The sequence below is a fragment of the Theobroma cacao genome, chromosome 10, assembly GCF_000208745.1.
Source record: "Theobroma cacao cultivar B97-61/B2 chromosome 10, Criollo_cocoa_genome_V2, whole genome shotgun sequence".
Classification (NCBI taxonomy): domain Eukaryota; kingdom Viridiplantae; phylum Streptophyta; class Magnoliopsida; order Malvales; family Malvaceae; genus Theobroma; species Theobroma cacao.
In genome coordinates this window covers 18,399,335-18,420,948 of record NC_030859.1, presented here as the reverse complement: position 1 = coordinate 18,420,948, position 21,614 = coordinate 18,399,335, and the positions used below count along the sequence as shown (strand labels likewise).

At 33.9% G+C, this 21,614-nt stretch overlaps 4 protein-coding genes across 5 annotated transcripts in view; 1 reads left to right on the top strand and 3 right to left on the bottom strand.

The window, feature by feature from the left end:
- Positions 1-10,444, top strand: part of LOC18587121 (MDIS1-interacting receptor like kinase 2) — a 53,874-nt gene extending 43,430 nt beyond the window's left edge. The window contains exons 4-5 of the mRNA XM_018128878.1: positions 7,259-9,634; positions 9,813-10,444. Coding sequence (XP_017984367.1) covers positions 7,259-9,634; positions 9,813-10,189 — 2,753 coding nt within the window. The 3' untranslated portion in view covers positions 10,190-10,444. The remainder of the gene's footprint in view (positions 1-7,258; positions 9,635-9,812) is intronic.
- LOC18587124 (DNA-directed RNA polymerase V subunit 7) lies at positions 364-1,047 on the bottom strand. The gene has a single exon (XM_007010804.2). The coding sequence runs from the start codon at positions 1,039-1,041 to the stop codon at positions 511-513; it is 531 nt and encodes a 176-aa protein (XP_007010866.2). The 5' UTR covers positions 1,042-1,047; the 3' UTR covers positions 364-510.
- On the bottom strand, positions 11,639-14,066 carry LOC18587120 (DNA-directed RNA polymerase V subunit 7). The gene is made up of 2 exons (XM_007010799.2): positions 13,900-14,066; positions 11,639-12,346 (listed from the first exon to the last, which is right to left on the bottom strand). The coding sequence occupies exon 2, from the start codon at positions 12,337-12,339 to the stop codon at positions 11,809-11,811; it is 531 nt and encodes a 176-aa protein (XP_007010861.1). The 5' UTR covers positions 12,340-12,346; positions 13,900-14,066; the 3' UTR covers positions 11,639-11,808.
- Positions 14,597-21,614, bottom strand: part of LOC18587119 — a 30,257-nt gene continuing 23,239 nt past the window's right edge. The window contains exons 19-28 of one of the 2 annotated variants that reach the window (XR_001929878.1): positions 20,218-20,335; positions 19,030-19,208; positions 17,919-18,003; positions 17,303-17,407; positions 17,126-17,232; positions 16,420-16,497; positions 16,243-16,338; positions 15,815-15,910; positions 15,258-15,490; positions 14,597-14,904 (exon numbers count right to left, since the gene is read on the bottom strand). Coding sequence is in view for 1 of the 2 variants with exons in the window: in XM_007010798.2 (XP_007010860.2) it covers positions 15,341-15,490; positions 15,815-15,910; positions 16,243-16,338; positions 16,420-16,497; positions 17,126-17,232; positions 17,303-17,407; positions 17,919-18,003; positions 19,030-19,208; positions 20,218-20,335 (1,014 nt within the window). In the remaining variant the exon portion in view is untranslated. Of the gene's footprint in view, positions 15,491-15,814; positions 15,911-16,242; positions 16,339-16,419; positions 16,498-17,125; positions 17,233-17,302; positions 17,408-17,918; positions 18,004-19,029; positions 19,209-20,217; positions 20,336-21,614 lie in introns of both variants that reach the window. The other variant, XM_007010798.2, reaches the window with a different exon arrangement.

Genomic DNA, 21,614 nt, shown 5'->3' with positions numbered 1-21,614 from the left:
TTTAATGGTCACATTTGACTATTTTTTCCAGCAAAATTTTTTACTTTCGGGTGCGCAGCTCTAGTTTTGTAATTATTCAACACCAAAACCATAAAAGTTTCAAGATATTAATTTAGCTTCTGATCTTTGTTATTGTATCCGAAAAGGGTTCCATAATTCCACTTCTCTTTGCAGAGTTGGCTTACACATTCAGCATGACTGAAAAATGTGATGTTTGTAGTTTCTGCATGCTAACACTGGAGATAGCAAATGGCAATCATGTTGCGTGCTAACAAATTATACATAGTCCAAACATCAATATTAGCAAAAAAACACACACACACACACAAAAGGCAGGAGTTTTAAAATGCTGTACCAAGTATATATCATAAGTTAACTGTAGACTTCAACCACTGAATTTACAATAGCTAGTCGAACAATTTAACATCCAACATTCTCAAAATCAACAAGTTCCTAAGAAAACGGCAAGAAGTGCAACCAAATACATACAAAGGTGAACAGAAGTTATGTTCAAGAAACTGGTCCTAAGTAGTCACCTTCCAAACTAACCAATGCCTGAAATTCTCTCTCTGCCTCCAACCACTTTGTTCCAATCACTATGAATCGAACAACAACATCCTTCTCAATCTTCGAGTGCTTGTCATTCATGAAGATAGCATTTTCCCCGGGCACATAATGATAGTCAGGCATTTTTAGGTGAGACAGATAGATGTTTTGGACTGGCCCACACCTCAAGAAAACTCCATGTTTCAGTATCTTGTGTACAACCCCTTCCAAAATCTCTCCCCTGAACATCTTGAAGGTGATTCCACTGAAGACAACAGGGAAAGGCACATCCCCTGTGTTCTGTCTAACTTTTCCGTCCCCAATGCTCTCCAGAGTTGTTACAGCAATGAAATATCCAAGATCCTTGGTGGCCTTCTTGCAAGCAAAGTCATCCAATAGGCGTACCACTATAGCCTTTTGGAGCATCAAGCCTTCGGCACCCAAGCCGTCAGCAGGAATTATGACATTCCATGGCAACTGCACCTTGAGAAACATGCTGCTCCTGAACACGGAAATTGAAAATAAAATAATTCCCAACTAATCCATGTCCTTAGAATAAGAAGAAACAGTATATCAATCTTGAAGAAATGAAAAATTGACAAAGGTACCTATGGTTAGTTTAGACCTATCCTGAGAGCAAATATGTCAAAACCCAATTTCAACACTCCAAACACAAAAGATTGAGAGAGATCACATTTTAACCACCTACAAATTTACCACATTGTAATGAACATAACCCTATAATGCCCATTTCACATCCCATTTCACATAATCAATAATGCACAACTCCACAAAAACAGATAGCATCAAACCTGGAATCAAACATAAAGCAATAATAAAAAGATAATATCAAAGGAAATTATGGCATTTCCTTCACACCCAATTGAAACATCTAAAACAAAACATGCTGAGCAGATTCAGTAGGCTTGCTGTTGGGCACCACAACACAGTGCAGTTGGGAGCCCCAAAAGAACTGTTAGCTGTAGTTTTTGCATTTGATAAGTTTCGTTCTTATTTGGTTGGCACTAAGGTCATTGTGTATACTGATCATTCTGCCATTAAGTATTTGATTGCCAAAAAAGATGCCAAGCTAAGGTTGATTAGATGGATCCTGCTGCTACAAGAGTTTGATTTAGAGATCCGTGATAAAAAGGGAACAGAAAATCAAGTAGCAGACCACCTATCGAGATTGGAGCCTGAACATCAAGGGAAGGAGTAAACCGTCATCAGGGAGACCTTCCCGGATGAGCAAATCTTTCAAGTGAGTAAGAGCTCAACCCCTTGGTATGCGGACTTTGTAAATTATCTGGTGAGCAATATCATTCCCTCTTATTTAAATTTTCACCAGAAAAAGAAGTTTTTGCATGATGTTAAATCTTATGTGTGGAATAATCCTTTCTTGTTTAAGCAGTGTAATGATCAAATTCTGAGAAAATGTGTTCCAGAAGAAGAAGTTCAAAGCGTGCTTCATCATTGCCATTCTTCATATTATGGTGGGCATTTTGGAGGACTGCTGCCAAAGTTCTCCAATCAGGTTTGTATTGGCCTACTTTGTTTAGAGATGCTTATAAGTTTGCTGTGCAATGTGACAGATGCCAAAGAGTGGGCAACATCTCTAGGCGACAAGAAAATAGGAGCAAAGGATGTGGATTCTATACTAATTAACTTATTTCTATCCTTTTTTGGGCAAGTCATTATCACATGGTAATAACGGATACCATTGATAAAGCTTTTCCAAGTGTAGAGAGATTTGTAGACTAAACATTTTTGGACTATTTGAACATGCAAATCTTTTTTCTTTTCACGTAAATCAAGTAAAATAATTAATAAATTCGTCCTTTACATCAAAATTTCTAACAATCTGTACATTTATAATTGTATTGTCATTATCAAAATTCATTGAGGAAGGGAAAATGATGTGGACAACATATCTTAGATATGTTTGAAAGTACATGTGTCAACTTATGAGTTAACTAGTTCACATCTCTACTGCCTTAAATTCATAAATTGACACATGTACTTTCAAAGATGGATTTCTACAAAGTACAAACTACAAAAATAATAAAAACATCCGTACTAACCAGGCTTTTTATCTAGTATTTATAATGATCTAAGTCCAAACATCACTTATCCAATACTTTTTTAAGTCTAAACCGTGATTCTCAAAAGTTTAAACTCAAATTGTTACTACTGATTAATTAGATTATTATATAAATTTCAACAATCACATTCAAATTTGATATGAAATGGATATCACATAAATATCCACAAAAGCAAAATCCATTGTGAATCAAATTTTAATTAATATATAATTGAATTAAAGACAACTTTAAAATATTTAATGTCTAATGGAATTAGAATATAATTTAATTAAAGTTTAATTTGATAATAATTAAAAATATTTTAAACTAATTAAATCTCATAATTAATTTTGTAATAAAAGAAAAAAGAGATGAGAAAAAAAGAAAACAACGAAAATTTTGTAATTGCGAACACAACAAAAACTTATAATATAGAAGTAGTGCTAACTATCATAGAAATTAAGTTAATAGGAATGAGACTTTTCTTTTAATATAGTGTTAATTATTATTTAAAAATAGTTGAAAAAAAAAAGGAAGCTTGATATAATGTAATAAGGTAAAATATAGGGATGAGTGATGAGAATGAGAAAATTGACAAACAGATAAACAAGAGAAGTTGAATATTGTGTTTAATTTTAATTTTATTATTTATTTAAAATTATTAAAAAATAGATATAAAAAGATTTTATAATATTTTAATAATAAATATAATTTAATTAAATATGTCTGTGGAACATATATACGATTCTCTCCTAAATTGTTGAGAATCTCTTATATAAACATACTCCATTTTCCTTGTATAACAACACAATTCAATATACATTTCTCTTCTTGTAAACGTGACATTAAAGCATTGATACTTTCCTTAAACATGTTTAATCATAGTAAGTCAAGACCATTTTTAAAATAAAATATATGAATTATGTGTGAGAAAAACAATTATGTGAACCATTTTTAAAAATCCCATCTAATAAAATCTGAAAATAGGTTGAAAAAGAAAAATAGTATTTCCATCTTTTTAGTTTTCACTATTGGAATGCTCTACATATTTATTATCTCCTAAAATGGTTCAAAGAGAATATTTAATTGTTTTCTATATTTAAGTATGGTAATGTTCTTCATAAATGTAGAACATGCATTTTAATGAATTCAATTGAGAGAATTGAGGTCAAAATCAATTTTCCACTTTAAAAGGGACATTTAAAAGTCTCAAATTTGAATTTAAGTACCGATGACAACTTAAAATATTAAAAATAAATAGAGAAATACTCTAATATCAAATATTACAAAATCGACCCACATCGCGTGACATATTTCATAGTATAAATATTGGGAAAAAAGTAGTACTTAATATTAATTGGGGTGTATCATGTAATGTTTTCTTTCATCTTAAATTAATTTTGTATGAACTTTGAACCTCAATTATTTTAAACGAGGGATAACAATCATTGTTCTGATAACTGTGCTATATAGAGTTATTTTTAAAACATTTTGAAGACTTTAGTCACTAGATCTTTGAGTTTTAGGCTCGAATTTTAATATTTTAAGCGTTTTTCTAATGTAAGTTATATTACTTGTTAAATAGTTAAATTAAGTTATGTTAGTTTAATTTTACTTTATTTTGTTTTTAATTTATTTTAAGAAGAGTTAATGTTGATTTCTCTCATGGTTTTGTGTAGGATATGTGATGAATAAGATGAACTTAAGTTATGATAGCATAAGTATGGTGAAAGTGTTACTCACATATGTTGCAGTAATTTAAAGGTAACTTGAGTTACAAAAGTCCAATTGATGTCATTTTTAATTCATTAGAAAGCTAAGAAAATGGGCTACAACTTTCATATTGACCACTTTGCCCAGTTCGGACCAGATCTAGGTGAAAATCACATTCGAAGTTAATAAATAGATGTAATTCTGTACATAAGGCAACAAGGTGACTGAGGCTGCGGCTCTAAGTTACTCATGGCCGCGACACTGAGGTATCTACCACCGCAGCGTTGGGAGAACCATGGCTGTGGCACTGAGTTGGAAGGGTGCACCATACAAACGGTAGAGAGAAAACCGCCGTGGCCCCAACAGAGGAGCGTTGCGGTGCTACCAAGGCTTGTTACGACACCGCGACGCTAAGAATTCAAGGCCATGGCTCCACCACAGTTTTCAAAATTAAAACTGCAACAAAAAAAATTGAAAAGTATGGCACCTTGCACATATTTAAGAGTCTTTTTTAGAGCATTCAGAGGAGGAGACGACAACAGCTTTAATTTTCTAGAGAATTGGAGCTATGAATCAATCAAGAATTCAAGAGCAATTGAGAGAGATTCGCAATCAACTAGGCTTTGACATTATTTAGTTATCTCCTTTTGTGTTATTCCTACTTTCTTGTTTTGAATTCATGGCTAAATTTTTTTAGATAGTGTTTTATTTAGATATTATGAGCTAATTTGCTTATCTAGGATTATGATGGATTTCAACATATAGCCTGAAAACTTATTTTTCTATTATTTATCATGAATGAGTATCGTTTTACTTATTCAAATCTATTCTTAATGCCTTTAATTACCTGATCAACAATTAATTGATTTGCGAATCTAATTGAAACTTGATTGAGAGATTTTGGGTTGAATTAAGATTTGAATAATGTATATTCATGTCACTTAAGTAATCTAATTCACGATTCAGGTAAACATATGCCAATTGTCATATGTAGTCAGATTAAATACTTGCTTAATGAACTTAATTTAATTGATTTCTATTAACATATAGTGAACTAATTAAGTTAGATATTTGTACAAATATCTCAACAGAGATTTGTCCATAGCTTTGGATTCTATATTAGTAAAACTACTCAGGAAAGATAAATAACAAGAAAAGCTTATATTATATAAAGTGTTGAATGAATCCATGACCCTAGGTTTTCAATCTACTACTTTTCTCAACATAATTAGTTTTTGGTAGTTAATTTATTGTTTATTTTTAATTTTGACTTTGATTATTTTCTCAATTTTCGATTAGCTTAAATAAAATTAATTTGTTATATAATTTTAGTACTTAGTGAAACTTTAGAAGTAAATCTTTGCGCGAACAATAATCTAGATTTACTGTTTATATTACTTATTTGATATGTATACTTGCATGTGTAAAATCAACAACATTGTTCTAACTTTGTATTTGTCATGTGATGTTTTAATTAATTTAGGTTTCCTTTTTAGTAATAAAGGTGTTTCACATTACAACATTAAGAATCTCATGTCTCCAGGAAAAATTAAAACAAATTAAAGCTGATGGAAAAAGGTGTTTCCTTTTTCTCTATTGTCTTTATCAAGACTGTACGTCTTCACGTGAAAATGGTTTCCTTACTTTTAAGAATCTCCAACTCAACACCGTGCTTGACAATTTGGGGTGACTTATCATTTTAAAGATCATGTATTTGAGATATTTTATTTTTTATGTAATTTGTGGTGGTCAAATATTTGTCGTATGATTAAAGCTATCAATGTTCGTTGAATTTGAGCCAGTTTTCCAGCATTGTAAGGTCCAATATAAACTAGAATAATGATAAAACAATTCATTTGCAATTTCACTTAGCTCACTTTATTATTATAATTTTTTTTTTTTTTTGGGAAAAGCAAGATGAATGGATATTTCATACAAAGAAGAGGAGACGTGGTTAACAAAAAGTCAAAAAGACCCACATTATATTCCATCAATGCTTTAACTCGTTCAACGGCATTCTTACATCCTGACAGATCTCCTTAGCTGCCAAGGAAGGTAGTGTACATTTCACGCAGAAATGAAAGAGTTTCTATCCCAGCTGACCCGTGTACATTTGCTGCAAAGGAATCAATTTATGTTGAACTTCTTTTAATAATTATATAATCAATTTAGCATATTTTTAGTCATTCAAGCTGCAAACGATTAAAAATGTCTTAAAGCTCTAACCAAGCAGCAGCTACTGCATTGCATATTTTGTGAATCATTGACTTGTTTTAACTAAACATAATTCAACATATCCATAAAAAATTAAATATATAATTGAATTAAAGATAAATTTAAATTAATTAACATCTAATTGAATTAGAATATAATTTAATTATTCTACTTGATGTGGATGTTCCATGGCCACTCACTGATCAATGCTCTATATTTTGCATAAATACCTGGCCGTTCTAGCCAAACTAATTTACAACAGTTAATCAAAATCCTTTCAACTGTGGAAATCATGGCTTCTTTCTTAATACCATTCCAGGCCCTGTTCTTTCTCATGCTTGTGCCGCCTCAGTCCTCCAATGGTTTTACCTCTTTAGCAGCTGCTGCAGCAGCTAAAGAAGCAGAAACTCTTCTAAAATGGAAAGCTAGCCTTGACAACAAAAGCCAAACTTTGCTCTCTTCGTGGCTTGGAGACACCCACTGCAACTGGGTCGGAATCACTTGCGACAAGGCTGGAAGCATCACCAATCTAAGCCTTCCAAATTATGGCTTCAGAGGTACACTTGATACTCTTAATTTCGCTTTCTTCCCTAACCTGATGACGCTTAACCTTCAAAATAACTCACTGTATGGGCCCATTCCCTCACACATTGGAAACCTTTCCAAGCTCATCTTCCTTGACTTGTCATCCAACAATTTTTCAGGGAATATTCCATCTGAAATTTGTTTATTGAAAAGTCTTCAGTGGGTTTCTTTAGTAGGAAATAAGATCAGTGGTTCCATTCCACAAGAAATAGGAAGGCTGAGTTCAGTTTCTGAGATCTATTTCAATCATAACTATCTAAGTGGTCCAATCCCTGCCTCTATTGGAAGCTTGCATAATTTAACCAAGCTTCACCTTGGGAGCAACAGACTCACTGGCCGTATACCAGGAGAAGTAGGAATGTTGAGGTCTCTCCTCTATCTTGATTTTTCAAATAACAGCCTAAGTGGTCCTATCCCAGAATCCATTGGAAATTTAACCAAGTTGGTGCAGCTTTATCTACATCGGAATGAGCTCTCTGGTTCTATCCCGAGCGAAATAGGACAACTTGGATCTTTGTCCGATTTGCAGTTGTCAACTAATAATCTCACAGGTGTCATTCCTGCTTCCATAGGAAACTTGACCAGCTTATCCTATCTTAACCTCAATGGCAATATGTTTTCTGGATCGATACCTCCAGAAGTTGGAATGCTTAAATCTCTCTCCGTACTTGTGCTCGCTAAGAATAATTTCTCTGGTTCAATCCCTGCTTCAATAGGAAACTTGACAAAGCTTACTGTATTATTCCTTATCTACAATAATTTGTCAGGGTCCATTCCTCCAACATTTAGCAATCTTACTCATTTGGAATCATTGCAATTAGGACATAACCATCTCAGTGGTCAATTACCTGAAAATTTATGCAGCAATGGATTACTCGTTAATATTTCAGTTATCAACAACAATTTGACGGGTCAGATCCCAACAAGTTTGAGAGACTGCAAAAGTTTATACAGAGTTAGGCTTGAAGGGAATCACTTGACAGGAAATATATCAGAAGCTTTTGGTGTATATCCAAATTTGAATTATATTGCATTAAGCAATAACTGGTTTTATGGTGAACTTTCTCCAAAGTGGGGGCAATGCCATAATCTGACAAGCCTACAAATCTCCAATAACAATATTTCTGGAAAGATACCACCTGAGTTGGAACATGCAACTCAATTACAGGAACTCGATCTCTCTTTCAATCATCTAATCGGTGAGATTCCCAAGGACTTGGGATCTTTATCATTGATGTTTCGTCTTTTGCTAAGTGGTAACCAACTTTCAGGCAAAATTCCATTAGAGATTGGAGTTCTTTCAAATCTAGAACATCTAAACTTGGCATCAAATGATTTAAGTGGACCAATTCCTAATCAACTTGGAGAGTGCTCAAAGTTTTTGAGCTTGAATTTGAGCAGGAATAAACTTGGAGAAAGCATTCCTTTTTCATTAAGCTACATATATGGTTTGCGAAGTCTAGATTTGAGTCAAAATTTGCTTGTTGGAGTGATACCACAACAGCTTGGAAAATTACACACCTTGGAAATATTGGATCTTTCTCACAATATGCTCCGTGGTTCAATCCCGATTGATTTCCATTATTTGCAAAGCTTGACGTTTGTGAATATCTCTTACAATCAATTAGAAGGCCCCATTCCCAACATTAAGGCATTTCATGAGGCTTCATTTGATGGCTTAAGAAACAATAAGGGCCTCTGTGGTAATGCCACTGGATTAATGCCTTGTGCTTCTATCACTAGCAACAAAATGGGTCATAAAAAACGCACTACAGTCACCATTTTAGTTGTACTTTTACCCTTTGGTATTCCGCTTCTGATATTTACCTTGGCTGGAGGTTTCCTTATTCTTCGCCAAAAGATTCGAAACAAAAAATCTGAGTCAAGGGAGGCACAACTTGGAGATATTTTCACAGTATTGGGATTTGATGGAAGAATACTCTATGAGAAAATTATTGAAGCCACAGAAGATTTCAGCTCCAACTATTGCATTGGTTCAGGAAGATATGGAAATGTTTATAAGGCTGTGCTGCCAATGGGTCAGGTGGTTGCTGTCAAGAAACTTCACCAGCATGAAGATAGCATGCTTATCAACAACTTGAAAGCCTTTGAAAGTGAGATTCATGCTTTAACAGAAATAAGGCATCGTAATGTTGTGAAATTACATGGTTTTTGTTCACATTCAAAGCACTCATTTCTGGTTTATGAGTTTATGGAAAGGGGAAGTTTGAGAATGATCTTAAGCAACAATGAAGAGGCAGCAGAATTGGATTGGATTAAGAGGCTCAATGTTGTCAAAGGATTGGCCAACGCTTTGTCTTATATGCATCACGACCATTCACCACCTATAATTCATCGAGACATTTCCAGCAACAATGTTCTCTTGGATTTCGACTATGAGGCTCATGTCTCAGATTTTGGCACAGCTAGGCTTTTAAATCCAGACTCCTCCAACTGGACCTCATTTGCAGGCACCATCGGGTACACAGCTCCAGGTACATGTGTAATTTGGTCATAGTATCATCTACTAAAACATTCATTAAATTTATAGTAGTTTCTTTCTTCTTAAAAAAAAATGGAAGCAGTGGAACATATAATCTATGCCATGGTAATGGTATATAGTATGCTTGTTAGTACTACCTAAATAATGTATGCGTGGATTTCCTTATGCAGAGTTAGCTTATATGATGAAAGTAGATGAGAAATGCGATGTCTACAGTTTTGGGGTGCTAACAATGGAAATTCTTATGGGGAGGCATCCAGGTGATCTGATTTCATGTTTGTCCTCATCACTGTCGGCACCGGAAGCAAACGACCAAAAAATTTTACTACAAGGCGTGATAGACCAACGTCTCTCACCACTCGTAAGACAAGTAGCAAAGGATGTTGTCTTTGCTACAAAACTAGCATTTGCATGCGTGAATGGCAACCCTAAATTTCGGCCAACCATGGGACAGGTTGCTCAAGCCTTGACCCATCCATCACCTCAATTGCCCAAGCCTTTCTCAATGATAGAGTTGGGAGAATTGTTTGGTGGAGTTCCAGGCTGAGATGCTAATAATTGGAGGTTGAGAATATATAATAACATTAGGTATGCCTTTTTGCTTATCAATTTACCTTTTCTTCCAAGAATTTTGTCACTGTGAATATCAATTGGTCTAATTAGTTAGGAATTAATATTTTAATTGGGACACCAGATTGACGCTGGAACGACCAATTTCGTTATAAGCTGCCTGTAAACTTAGCTTGCTTTTGAAAGATGAAATGAAGTCATCTGGCGCGGGGTTCTCCTTCTTTTATCTATAGTTGAATTGTTTTATTGTCGAAACTCTCCATTTTTAGGTATTTTTTACTTAAATTATTTATTTTTAAAGAAAAATTATCCATTTGATCACTAGTTTTAAACAAATCACATAATAAAAAATAATATTTTCATCACTCAATCCAATCATTAATTTTTAAAGACTGTGTTGATATAAGTTTCTTCATGTCAATTAATCTTAATCATGTAATATATTCATATCAATTCATCTGTCACGTGATATTATTTGCTTGATCGAAATCAATTGAAATGAAAAAACCACTTTAAACAACTATTAATTTTCGATAACTGAATAACCTAAACATTAACTTTTATAAACATTAGTGACTAAAACATTACTTCAAAATTCTATAAATAAAATAAAAATTCTCAAAGAGTTAAATTTTTAGCTTTCGGGTGCACAGCTCTAGGTTTGTAATTATTCAACACCAAAAAACAATATAATTTTAGCTTCTGATCTTAGCTATTGTATCCAAAAAGGGCTGGATAATTCTACTTCTCTTTGCAGAGTTAGCTTACACATTCAGAGTGACTGAAAAATGGGATGTTTGTAGTTTCTGCATGCTAACACTAGAGATAATAATGGGAAGGCATCTGGGTTATCTTATTTCGAATTTCTCATCTTCATCATCATCACCATCCATGCCAAATGGTCATTGGATGGCAATCCTCAAATGGTCTCGACTACCAAGCTGGCTATCGCATGCTTGCATGGCAATCCTCAATTTCGGCCTACCCTGCGACAAGTTTCTCTTGGCCTTACTGCTCAACAGGATCCCCTACCAAAGCTTTCTCTAAAGGATAAGACTGGGGAATTTGTTAGCTCATGGAGTGCTTTGCAAAAGAGCTAAGCATTTGGATGTTCAAAAAAAGTTGTAGATACCATTTTGAGTGGTCAGCCTCATTGTCAATCAATGAGAGTTAGACCAATTCCCAGCACTCAACGAAGTATACCAAGGTGAACGAGATCCATGCCATCCCCAGGGGTAGAAAAGTGCAGTTAGGGCAAAAGTAGATAGTAAGAAAAATGGACTATCCTCTTAAACAGAGTATTTTTCCAATTGATACAGAGAGGAGATAGCAAATTGTGATCATGTCGTGTGCTAACCAATTATACATAGTCCAAACATCAATATTAGCTAAAAAAAAACACACACACACACACACAAGGCAGGAGTTTTCAAATGCTATACCAAGTATATATCATAAGTTAACTGTAGACTTCAACAACTGAATTTACAATAGCTAGTCGAACAATTTAACATCCAACATTCTCAAATCAACAAGTTCTTAAGAAAATGGTAAGAAGTGCATCCAAATACATACAAAGGTGAACAAAAGTTATGTTCAAGAAACTGGTCCTAAGTAGTCACCTTCCAAACTCACCAATGCCTGAAATTCTCTCTCTGCCTCCAGCCACTTTGTTCCAATCACTATGAATCGAACAACAACATCCTTCTCAATCTTCGAGTGCTTGTCATTCATGAAGATAGCATTTTCCCCAGGCACATAATGATAGTCAGGCATTTTTAGGTGAGACAGATAGATGTTTTGGACTGGCCCACACCTCAAGAAAACTCCATGTTTCAGTATCTTGTGTACAACCCCTTCCAAAATCTCTCCCCTGAACATCTTGAAGGTGATGCCACTGAAGACAACAGGGAAAAGCACATCCCCTGTGTTCTGTCTAACTTTGCCGTCCCCAATGCTCTCCAGAGTTGTTACAGCAATGAAATATCCAAGATCCTTGGTGGCCTTCTTGCAAGCAAAGTCATCCAATAGGTGTACCACTATAGCCTTTTGAAGCATCAAGCCTTTGGCACCCAAGCTGTCAGCAGGAATTATGACATTCCATGGCAACTGCACCTTGAGAAACATTCTGCTTCTGAACACAGAAATTGAAAATAAAATAATTCCCAATTAAATCAATGTCCTTAGAATAAGAAGAAACAGTATATCAATCTTGAAGAAACGAAAAATTGACAAAGGTACCTATGGTTAGTCTAGACCTATCCTGAGAGCAAATATGTTAAAACCCAATTTCAACACTCCAAACACAAGATTGAGAGAGATCACATTTTAACCACCTATAAATTTACCACATTGTAATGAACATAACCCTATAATGCCCATTTCACATCCCATTTCACATAATCAATAATGCTCAACTCCACAAAAACAGATAGCATCAAACCCGGAATCAAATATAAGGCAATAATTAAAAGATAATATCAAAGGAAAATTATGGCATTTCCTTCACACCCAATTGAAACATCTAAAACAAAACATGCTGAGCAGATTCAGTAGGCTTGCTGTTGGGCACCGCAACACGGTGCAGTTGGGAGCCCCTCCAACTGCACTGGAGCACCCCCCCTTTTTACCCCAATCCCACTGGAGCTAGAATGCACCCTTAATGAACCCCAACTCATATGTAAGATCAATTTCCAAAAAGGCATTCAGAATCAAAACCCAAAGCCATGGCAGTTCCTTCCCAAACAAAATTTTTTGGCCAATCTTCACAAAAATTGAATCCTTTTTAAAACAAAATATTCCCAGACAGATTCAGTATGATTAACAAAACCCAACTAGTATCTAAAATATCATTAGTTCATTACATACCCATTAAACAACACTCATGATAATTATGCATAACTCAAGTGAGGGCAATTCTCAGCCTAAATCCACATCCATTCATACTACCAGACTAATCTCGTGACAAAATCCCAAATATAGCATGCTCACCCAAATAACTTTTACTAAAAAACACTTCGCAAAGATGCAATTCAAGAATGAACCAAAAATCTAAACTCCATGTTAACATCATCTTAGCTTCCACAAATTTCATCATAACAAAATTCAAGAACAATCAAGAAAACTCAATATATCATAATCACCTTGTGGTATCATGAATAATAAAAGAAAAAAAAAGACACTTCAAAAACATTTCTTTTATCTATTCAATCAAACAGGCAATACAAGCCAGTCAAACAAAACCCCATTCAAATCATATCCTTCAAACTACAAATGAATACTATTTTTAAACCAACCAAAATTACTAGAATAAAGGTTTCCAGCACTAATCATATGACAAAATTTTAACTACAAAAAATCACATGGCAAAGGTTCGGTACAAGAAAGAACCAAACCATAACTCCATGTAAAGATAATATTCATTCCCAGAAATTTTATCATAAGATATGTTCAAGAAAATTGGAGAAAACCCATAATCCATAATCAAAATGCCATTCCAAAAACAATAATCAAACATGCCAGAAAGACCCAGTAAAGCAAAACCCATTGTGAATCAAAGCTTTGTAAATATAAAATCAATAATATTTTTTCGACCAAAAAAAGTTCGAAAAATAAAATGTAGAACATCAGAATCACAGACAAAACGGAAAATTTAGAGTAAAAGAAAGAATAAGCTTAAGCTTTTACCTGAAATGATGAATTTGAGAGGTGAAGTGAGACAGAGGAAGAAAGGAATGAACATTTTACGAACAAATCAACGGTCGTAAGATAAAAGGTTCAGATCGACGGCCCAGAATCTTTTCCTTGAATGGGTTGTCTAAAAACGCATTGGGCGTTTGGCCGTCGACCTAATTATTTGATTTTACTAAATAAGATGAATTTTAGATTTTTTTTTATTTTTCATTTTTTGAGAATTGAATTATAGAATTTTTTTTATGGTTTTAAGCGTCCAAGCAAAAGATATGAGAAATTAATATTAAAATAATAAAAAAGTTAGAGATATTTAAAATTGAAATACATAGGTACAATGTATAATGTCCAAAAAATAAGAAAAAATTATATTAAACATCATTAGCATAATAATAATAATATGTCGTGATTTAAATACGAAAATCAAATTTAAATGATGAATTGTGACATAATTATTCCTTAAAAATCAAATTTCTTATACATGTAATGACAATACAAGGAAATCTTATTATTTTAATTAGTTTACCTAATAGTATTTTTTCTTTTTTGATCAAACGTGTGAATTAAGTCCCTTGAATTATGATTAAAAAATAATACCAATTACATCTTCATGCCTCTTTGATTTTTTAAAAATACTCGTGTTCAACACATATTCATCGATATAAATATTAGAAAAAAAAATTGAACATATTCGTATCGAACACGTAATCATTTTCATATTCACCTCCGAGTCCGAGTAACATAGAATACCAAAACTACAATTAAAAAAAAACGACTACGTTTTATTGCATAATATTTGCAAAACTACATTTAATAAAGCAAGACAGAGTGAAATAAAATACAAAAGGGGAAACAATATGAAAACACTAAACAAACTACAGTTGAATGTTGACATCTCCTCCAGATCACTAACTTTGGACCATCCAACAGCTGAATTACCATTTCAGAAACTTCAAACTTTGCCCCCCCTAGGCCAGAAACGGTGATTGCACTTGCCAAATTCTAGGGAGGATCGAAAAAGTATCGTGAATAAAAGTTCTTCCAACAAAGCTACAAGCTCGATATTAAGTTGATAAACTCAAGTGAGGAAGCCGCATTGCAGGGTCATTGGGGCATCCTCACTGCTTGCGCAAAGAGACCGAGCTTTTTTACCTCAGTGCAAATAGGTTTGGCTTAGAACAGCTCTAGTTGGCCACGGAGCATTCAGGGTATAGTTTCGATCTCATATAGACATGTCATATATGTGAATTATTTAAACATACAAAGCAAACGAACTAACACTAAATGGGCATAAATAAACATAAAAGAAAATTCGATTGTTTTGTTTTACAAGGGAGTGATGAAATTATATTCACCTGAACAGGCTGATACATATTTGCCCACTTTCTTCTACATCCAGCCGATTTTGAGTCAACTACTCAGTATAAGTATCATCGGCCTACGCAGAAGACTTGGGTATCTTATACTGCTTCTTGACAAATTGGGATGCCTCAGAATCAGCCCTGTGGCATAATATTCTCAGTAGGGTCTGGTTATCAGCACCTAGTTTGCCACTTGACGATCTCAAGTCCTCAACCAATTCTCGAGTCTGCAATCAATTATGGCCGAGAAAAATTAATATCCGCCCATAGTATACATATGTAGAAATTTTTGCTTGCACAATGTCCAAAAGATTACCCTTAGTGAAAAGTTGAGATTTTGGATAAGTGAAATGTAAGTTAAAAAAATCAAACACTCTTAACAGGATAAGTGTAGGCATAGTTATCAGAAATATTTTCATTTGTTATTAACCTACCTGGTAATAAGAATTTTTCATTTCCTTACAATATATTTCACCATGACCAGCAAATGTACCCTCCAACCTTTTTGAAAGGGTGGTTTGAAATAGTAATAGTCAAAGCACCATTCTTACCTCTAATCCCTGTAACTTCACAACAAGCCGAACACGTGCTACTTGGTTTTCAACAACTCCTCGAGGAAGTCCATCACCTCCAGAAATAAAGAATTCCTATGTAACACACCAACATTCATGTCAATAGATCACTTAAGTTCTACAGCTACAATCTAGACAATCAAATTTGATTGGACATCAAAATTGAAGCAGTAAGCTAAATTGGTTTATAGGCCCTTTCAACCAAAATATTGTATTTTCAGTACCTTACTTTAGTGAAACATATAAATGCTTCTTTCAAGGTCAAAGTTTGTCTAAACAAAATAGTTACTCAAATCGGTGGAAAAAGGAATATGGCTTCTAATAATGCAAAATCTATGTTCAATATTATTATTATCTCCATCATCATTGTCAATATTGTTTTTTTTATTGAAGCAGCCAGTGGTCACCTTTAAGATCTCCAAATCTTCTTCCAATAGCTTTGCATCACTTGGGAGGAAAACTCGTGACGGGCCTCCGTCTAACAAAACCCGAAGAAAGCCTTCCTGGAAAAAGAAACCCTTTAAATAAGTAAAACTTTAAGAACCAGTTTAAATTTGGTGGAAGACGCAGATTTAGGAAAAGACCAGTGATGCTTGAAGAAGACTGGTCACTACTCGATCCCTAAGTGGCTCCACAATAATATCACATAGTTGATTTAGTTCCTGCAGCAGTTAACAATGCATAGCCGTATCTCAGCATCAATTAACAAACATATGTTAATAAATCTACACTACCGCAATACATTTTTACTATAAAATCTTAAAGCTGAAAGCTTGGGCACAAAATAACACTTTAAAACTAAATTCAAGCATTAACAGACACAACACAGAAAGTACTCAAGTTAATCATATAAGCAAAAGAATGTGCTCCACATTTTTAAAAGAAAAAATGGAATTATCTCTACATGAGTTCTAAACACAATCCTTTGACCACTGAGGTGTGTAAGAAATGCTGGAATTCACCTGATGGGTACTACAAGTGTTATCAAACCACCTGGTATCATGTCTACAGGAATGAAAGCAACTATCTATGGACAGTTCTTGAGAGTCCACGAAGTTGCACAAGGAATTGTCAGATTGACTTGACAGATATTCCAGGTTTTATCAAATTACTTGCTTTCAGATGGAGAATCACTTAGATTTTTATTTTATTAGGATCTTTTCTAATCAACTTGTTATGATTTCTAACAGATGCCCTTTAACAAGTCCAGGAAAGAGAAATCAAATTTTTTAGCTCATTTAAGCCATTAAATTTTTGTTTTGTTTTCTTGGGAAAAAAAAAAAGACTTACCGCATCAAGTGGTTCAATAACTGCTTCCAACCTAGATTGAGAAACATTAGGTTTATACAAGTTCTCAATAAATGGCTCCCTTAAATCCCAGAAAATAATTTTAGTACCTGCAACATGCAGAAAGTACTTAATCAGTGATCAATTCTGTTTCTTAAGAAAAAAGAAAATAGATATTACCAGTAAATTCTCGAATGCGGTCAATAGCAGCATTTATATCTTTCCTGCTCCTATCAAAGGTGCCTTTCTGGGTAGAACTTTTAGATTTATCATCCATGGATTTCCCTACAGACAAATGGATAAAAGCTCAGTCCAACATGCAAAAAGTTCAATTGTTTCTAAGGAAAAACTACTGCAGTACTGACATGGTCAGACAATAATAAACATGTACAGATGGCAGCCACATAGATAGCATACATACGTATGAGAGTTACAGTGGAAATACTCCACAATGTAAGATCTGGACACCAATCTATTCCCAAACAATAGCCAAAATCAAGGATTTCAACCATTTGAAAAACATTTTGATTTAGGCAGCAAACAATGATTTAAGAACAACTTTGATCATAGGGATTATGCTTTGCCTGTCAACTATTTGGGAAGCATTCAGTTCTCAAGACCAAGTTGAGCCAACTATTTTTCATTTTCACTTCCGTTAGCTTTGAAAGTCAAGAAAGGTAACCATTTCAGATGAATATATTAGTTGCAAAAGTTTCATATGCATGAGCAACATACATCCTGTTATTACTCAAATGAATGAAAATGAAAAGTATCATTGTGGACTTCAGATACATACTGATGTAGATTTTATCCTGGGGCTTTTTCCTTGTCCAGCGTTCCCAGATGCTATCTTCCAACTTGTTCAGTTGACTAATAGCATACTGCCAATAGCAAAAATTCAAGTCAGAATATATTCTCATAACAGCATCAGCAAATAAGTTTCCAAAGAAGACAATACATGAAATGAAACAGGGGAACTGTTGGAGCATGATTTTAGCACAACTAAAGGAATGACTTGGAAGGACATCATTATTTCATAAATGTGGAACACTTAGACAAGAACTCCTTTGGCTTAACATGAAAATACACCATTTTTTAAGTTTAGGTAAGTGCTCAAATAATGCAGAAACAAGAAAAGGTAAACTGAAAACTCAGAATGTAAACAAACCATTTTCATTAATTATATATATATATATATATATATATATATATATATATATATATGCTTTTACCATTATTGGTGATAGCTCAGATACATGGAAGTGTCATTCAGGGAAGATCATCTGATTTCAATGGGGAAAAGAAGAGGATATGTGGAGGTCAGCTCCATGGTTCTGCACCATCTAGGTTATGAAAAATTTATTTCTTAAAAAAGAAGCTTTATTTACTTGAAAGATCATTTTTTTCTCCACTGCTCTTGTTTTTATGCTGAAACAGAATTTTCTGATGATATTACATCACTATATCACCTAGATTTCAATTCAAACTAGTTCATCTATTTCTCACCTATGGCAATCAAGTTTTAATTGCTTTTCTCTAAGTGGCTTGGAAGGGTGAATGTCAATGAACAGAAAAATTGTGCGTACTAATGAAAGGGCTGTTTGAGATCTTATGAGACTATTACTCATCCATATACCACAATTTATGCTGTCCTGGTCTAATAAATTAAACAGTTACGGCGCAAAAAGTACGCCTTATCAACATAAGGGAAAAACAAATAATCCTATCACCAGCAATAATGCGTCACAAGCAACTAACAAAACATGTACATTAATTAATCATTATAGATCAAAAGGAAAAACAAACAACAACTGCCCCACCCCCACCCACCCAAAAAAAAAAAGAAAAGAAATATAAACCATCCAGACATGTATTAACCACTAGGACAAAATGAAGCTTGAACTCACATATAAAGTGTTTAACTGAACACATAGGGTTGCTGTAGTCAGGACATTAATTTCAATGGACCTTCTCTGATCTGGCAGCCTAGAATCAAATAGTTCCTTCTTCACAAAAGCCTTAATTCCAGCTTCTTTTCTATATCGGGTGAGAACAGGCAAAGGTGGAATTAAATCATCTTTGCTAGCTGCATTGTAAAACTCACAAGTCAAGGTCTACTTTGAAAGCAATGAAATAAAAGGCAGGATAGAAAAGGGTAGACAAAACCGATTGAAACACCAAACAGAATTCAAAGAATGAAAGCAGCAAGAGAGATGTAAAGAACAATGCTATACTGATTTTGCCTCAAGAAAATTTGAGTTGCCATGATGTATAAAGATAATCAAGCAATTAATCACTGAAGCAGCAATAGAAAAAATGAGCACTCATTTATCAACCAATGACTGATATGTGGGAAGAAACAATATGAGGATTAACTTGATTTAAGAATATTTCATTGGGTAATAATTCCGGGACTTATCCCAGACTACTATCTATGTCCATAAGGGATGGTCCAAAAGCATTAAAAAGTACTGACTAAATGCTCATTCCGTAAATAAACTTGCAGTATCCAGACGGTAGAACATATTATCAACAGTGATATATCATAAATCTTCCAATAATATCTTTAGGTCCAACTTTTGACACCAACTGGGATACAGCGCATATTCGCAAGTTATATATGCAACAGTTCTCTGATGGATGAATGGCATCTAGTAGATAATTTTCTGCTTCAGGTCATACCCGTCTAGTTGCTGAAGTTCACCTAGCGCTATAGTATGATTCTAGCCCCTTGCAAAGGGACATTAGAAGAAGATGGTCCTCAATTGTTCTATACTCTTAACCAGAGTAATTGGGCCAAGCTGTACAGATCCAGTGAAAAGCTCAAGCTCAACTGACCTTGAGCTTGGTGACATTGCAGGACAGATGGAGAATGCCTCCTAAGCTTTTCTAGAATAAGACTGCAGCAATCTCATTCCAACTGTCAGTGATGTAACTCCAGTGGTTATTGTTTTCAATTTTATATTACCACATAATAGTGAAAACAATATTGACTTAACTAATAAAAGAAAAAGGAAAAAGAACATAAGAGTTTCTTTCATATAAATGACACTAAAATCCATCAACTTAGAATGTTAAACATAGAGGATACTGACCTAAATTGTCAACAATATGATTTGCATATACTTGAAATGCATTATCAATGCCACTAAACAGAGCATTCAATTCCATAGGCCTCATGGGAGCTTTAATAGCAAAAAATTGATCTACCGTCTGCACCCAAAATAAAAAAGAAAATAAAATGTATTATTAACATCTCCAGAACATGATGAACATCTAAAAGGAGAAAGAAATATAAAAGAAATGAATGCTGAAAATTATGTTAAGAAAATTTGAGATTCCAGATTCCAAAATCCTATGAAAACTGATTCTCTAATTAATAGGAATCAAATATTTGTTAGTAATTTACCAACGCATTCCAGTTCCATAATAACGAACTCCAGGAGAAAGTTAAGAACTTGTCAATTGCTCATCAAAATACATACTATTATTACATTAATAACCGGTTATGAGTTATGACTGAACCAAATGACACAGTAAATCCAGTTTGGAATCAAACTACTCATCTTTGTTAGTAAAAGATTCAATGAATCTATTAGTTAAAACTGACAAAGCTGAGATCATGTCTGCAGCTGATACTGCAGGGAGATAGAGGCAAATATTTTCAGTGTAAATGCACACAGTAAATTCAGACAAAATTTTCCAATTTCTTCATGCTTATCACCACCATAGTTCCTAAGTCATGTACACAGTTCCCTGCAAAGCATTGAATCAAATTAATAATATACGATGTAGGCCGGTAATTAAGCAACCTTTATAGGCTCCAAGGGGACTAAAAGCCAGCACATAAGACAACATCATAGCCAAAATTGTAACTGGTAACTCATGTCTTTCAAGAATTGTGATACCGACTCTGAATTGCTAATTTATTCCAAATTTGACATTACAAAATAAAACCACACATAGCAAATTTGTCTACAGATTTCTGAATTTTATACATGGATTTTTTTTTAAATAGCAAAACATAAAGGGGACAAAAAGCATAAGGGAAGAGTGACTGCTTGCAAAACAAACTTATAGGCTGATCTCTAAACTAAACCAAATTGAATTAAAATGAAACTCAAAAGTTATGCCAGTGAAAATGTATATGAATTTACGAGGACAAGAAATTGCAAGTAGACAGATAATAAATGGAATACACAAGAACACTCTAAAATCTTATCATTAAAGTTACTAATAAACTAAAGGATGATTGCAAATGTAAAAGTCCAGGACATGTGTGGACTTGATTCGAGTTATTAGTTCTGAAACACATTGTTCTACATAGAATAAAAAAGTTTTCCGTTGTTAACTGAAAATAGGCATTGAATAGTTAAAATTGAAAAAATAGTTCTCAAAGAGAAAAAAATAAAATTGGAATCTGGTAAAAACAACAAAAGCTGTTCTGATGCAGGCGCATATGAAAATTTATTTAGTATTTTAGTTAGTTTAG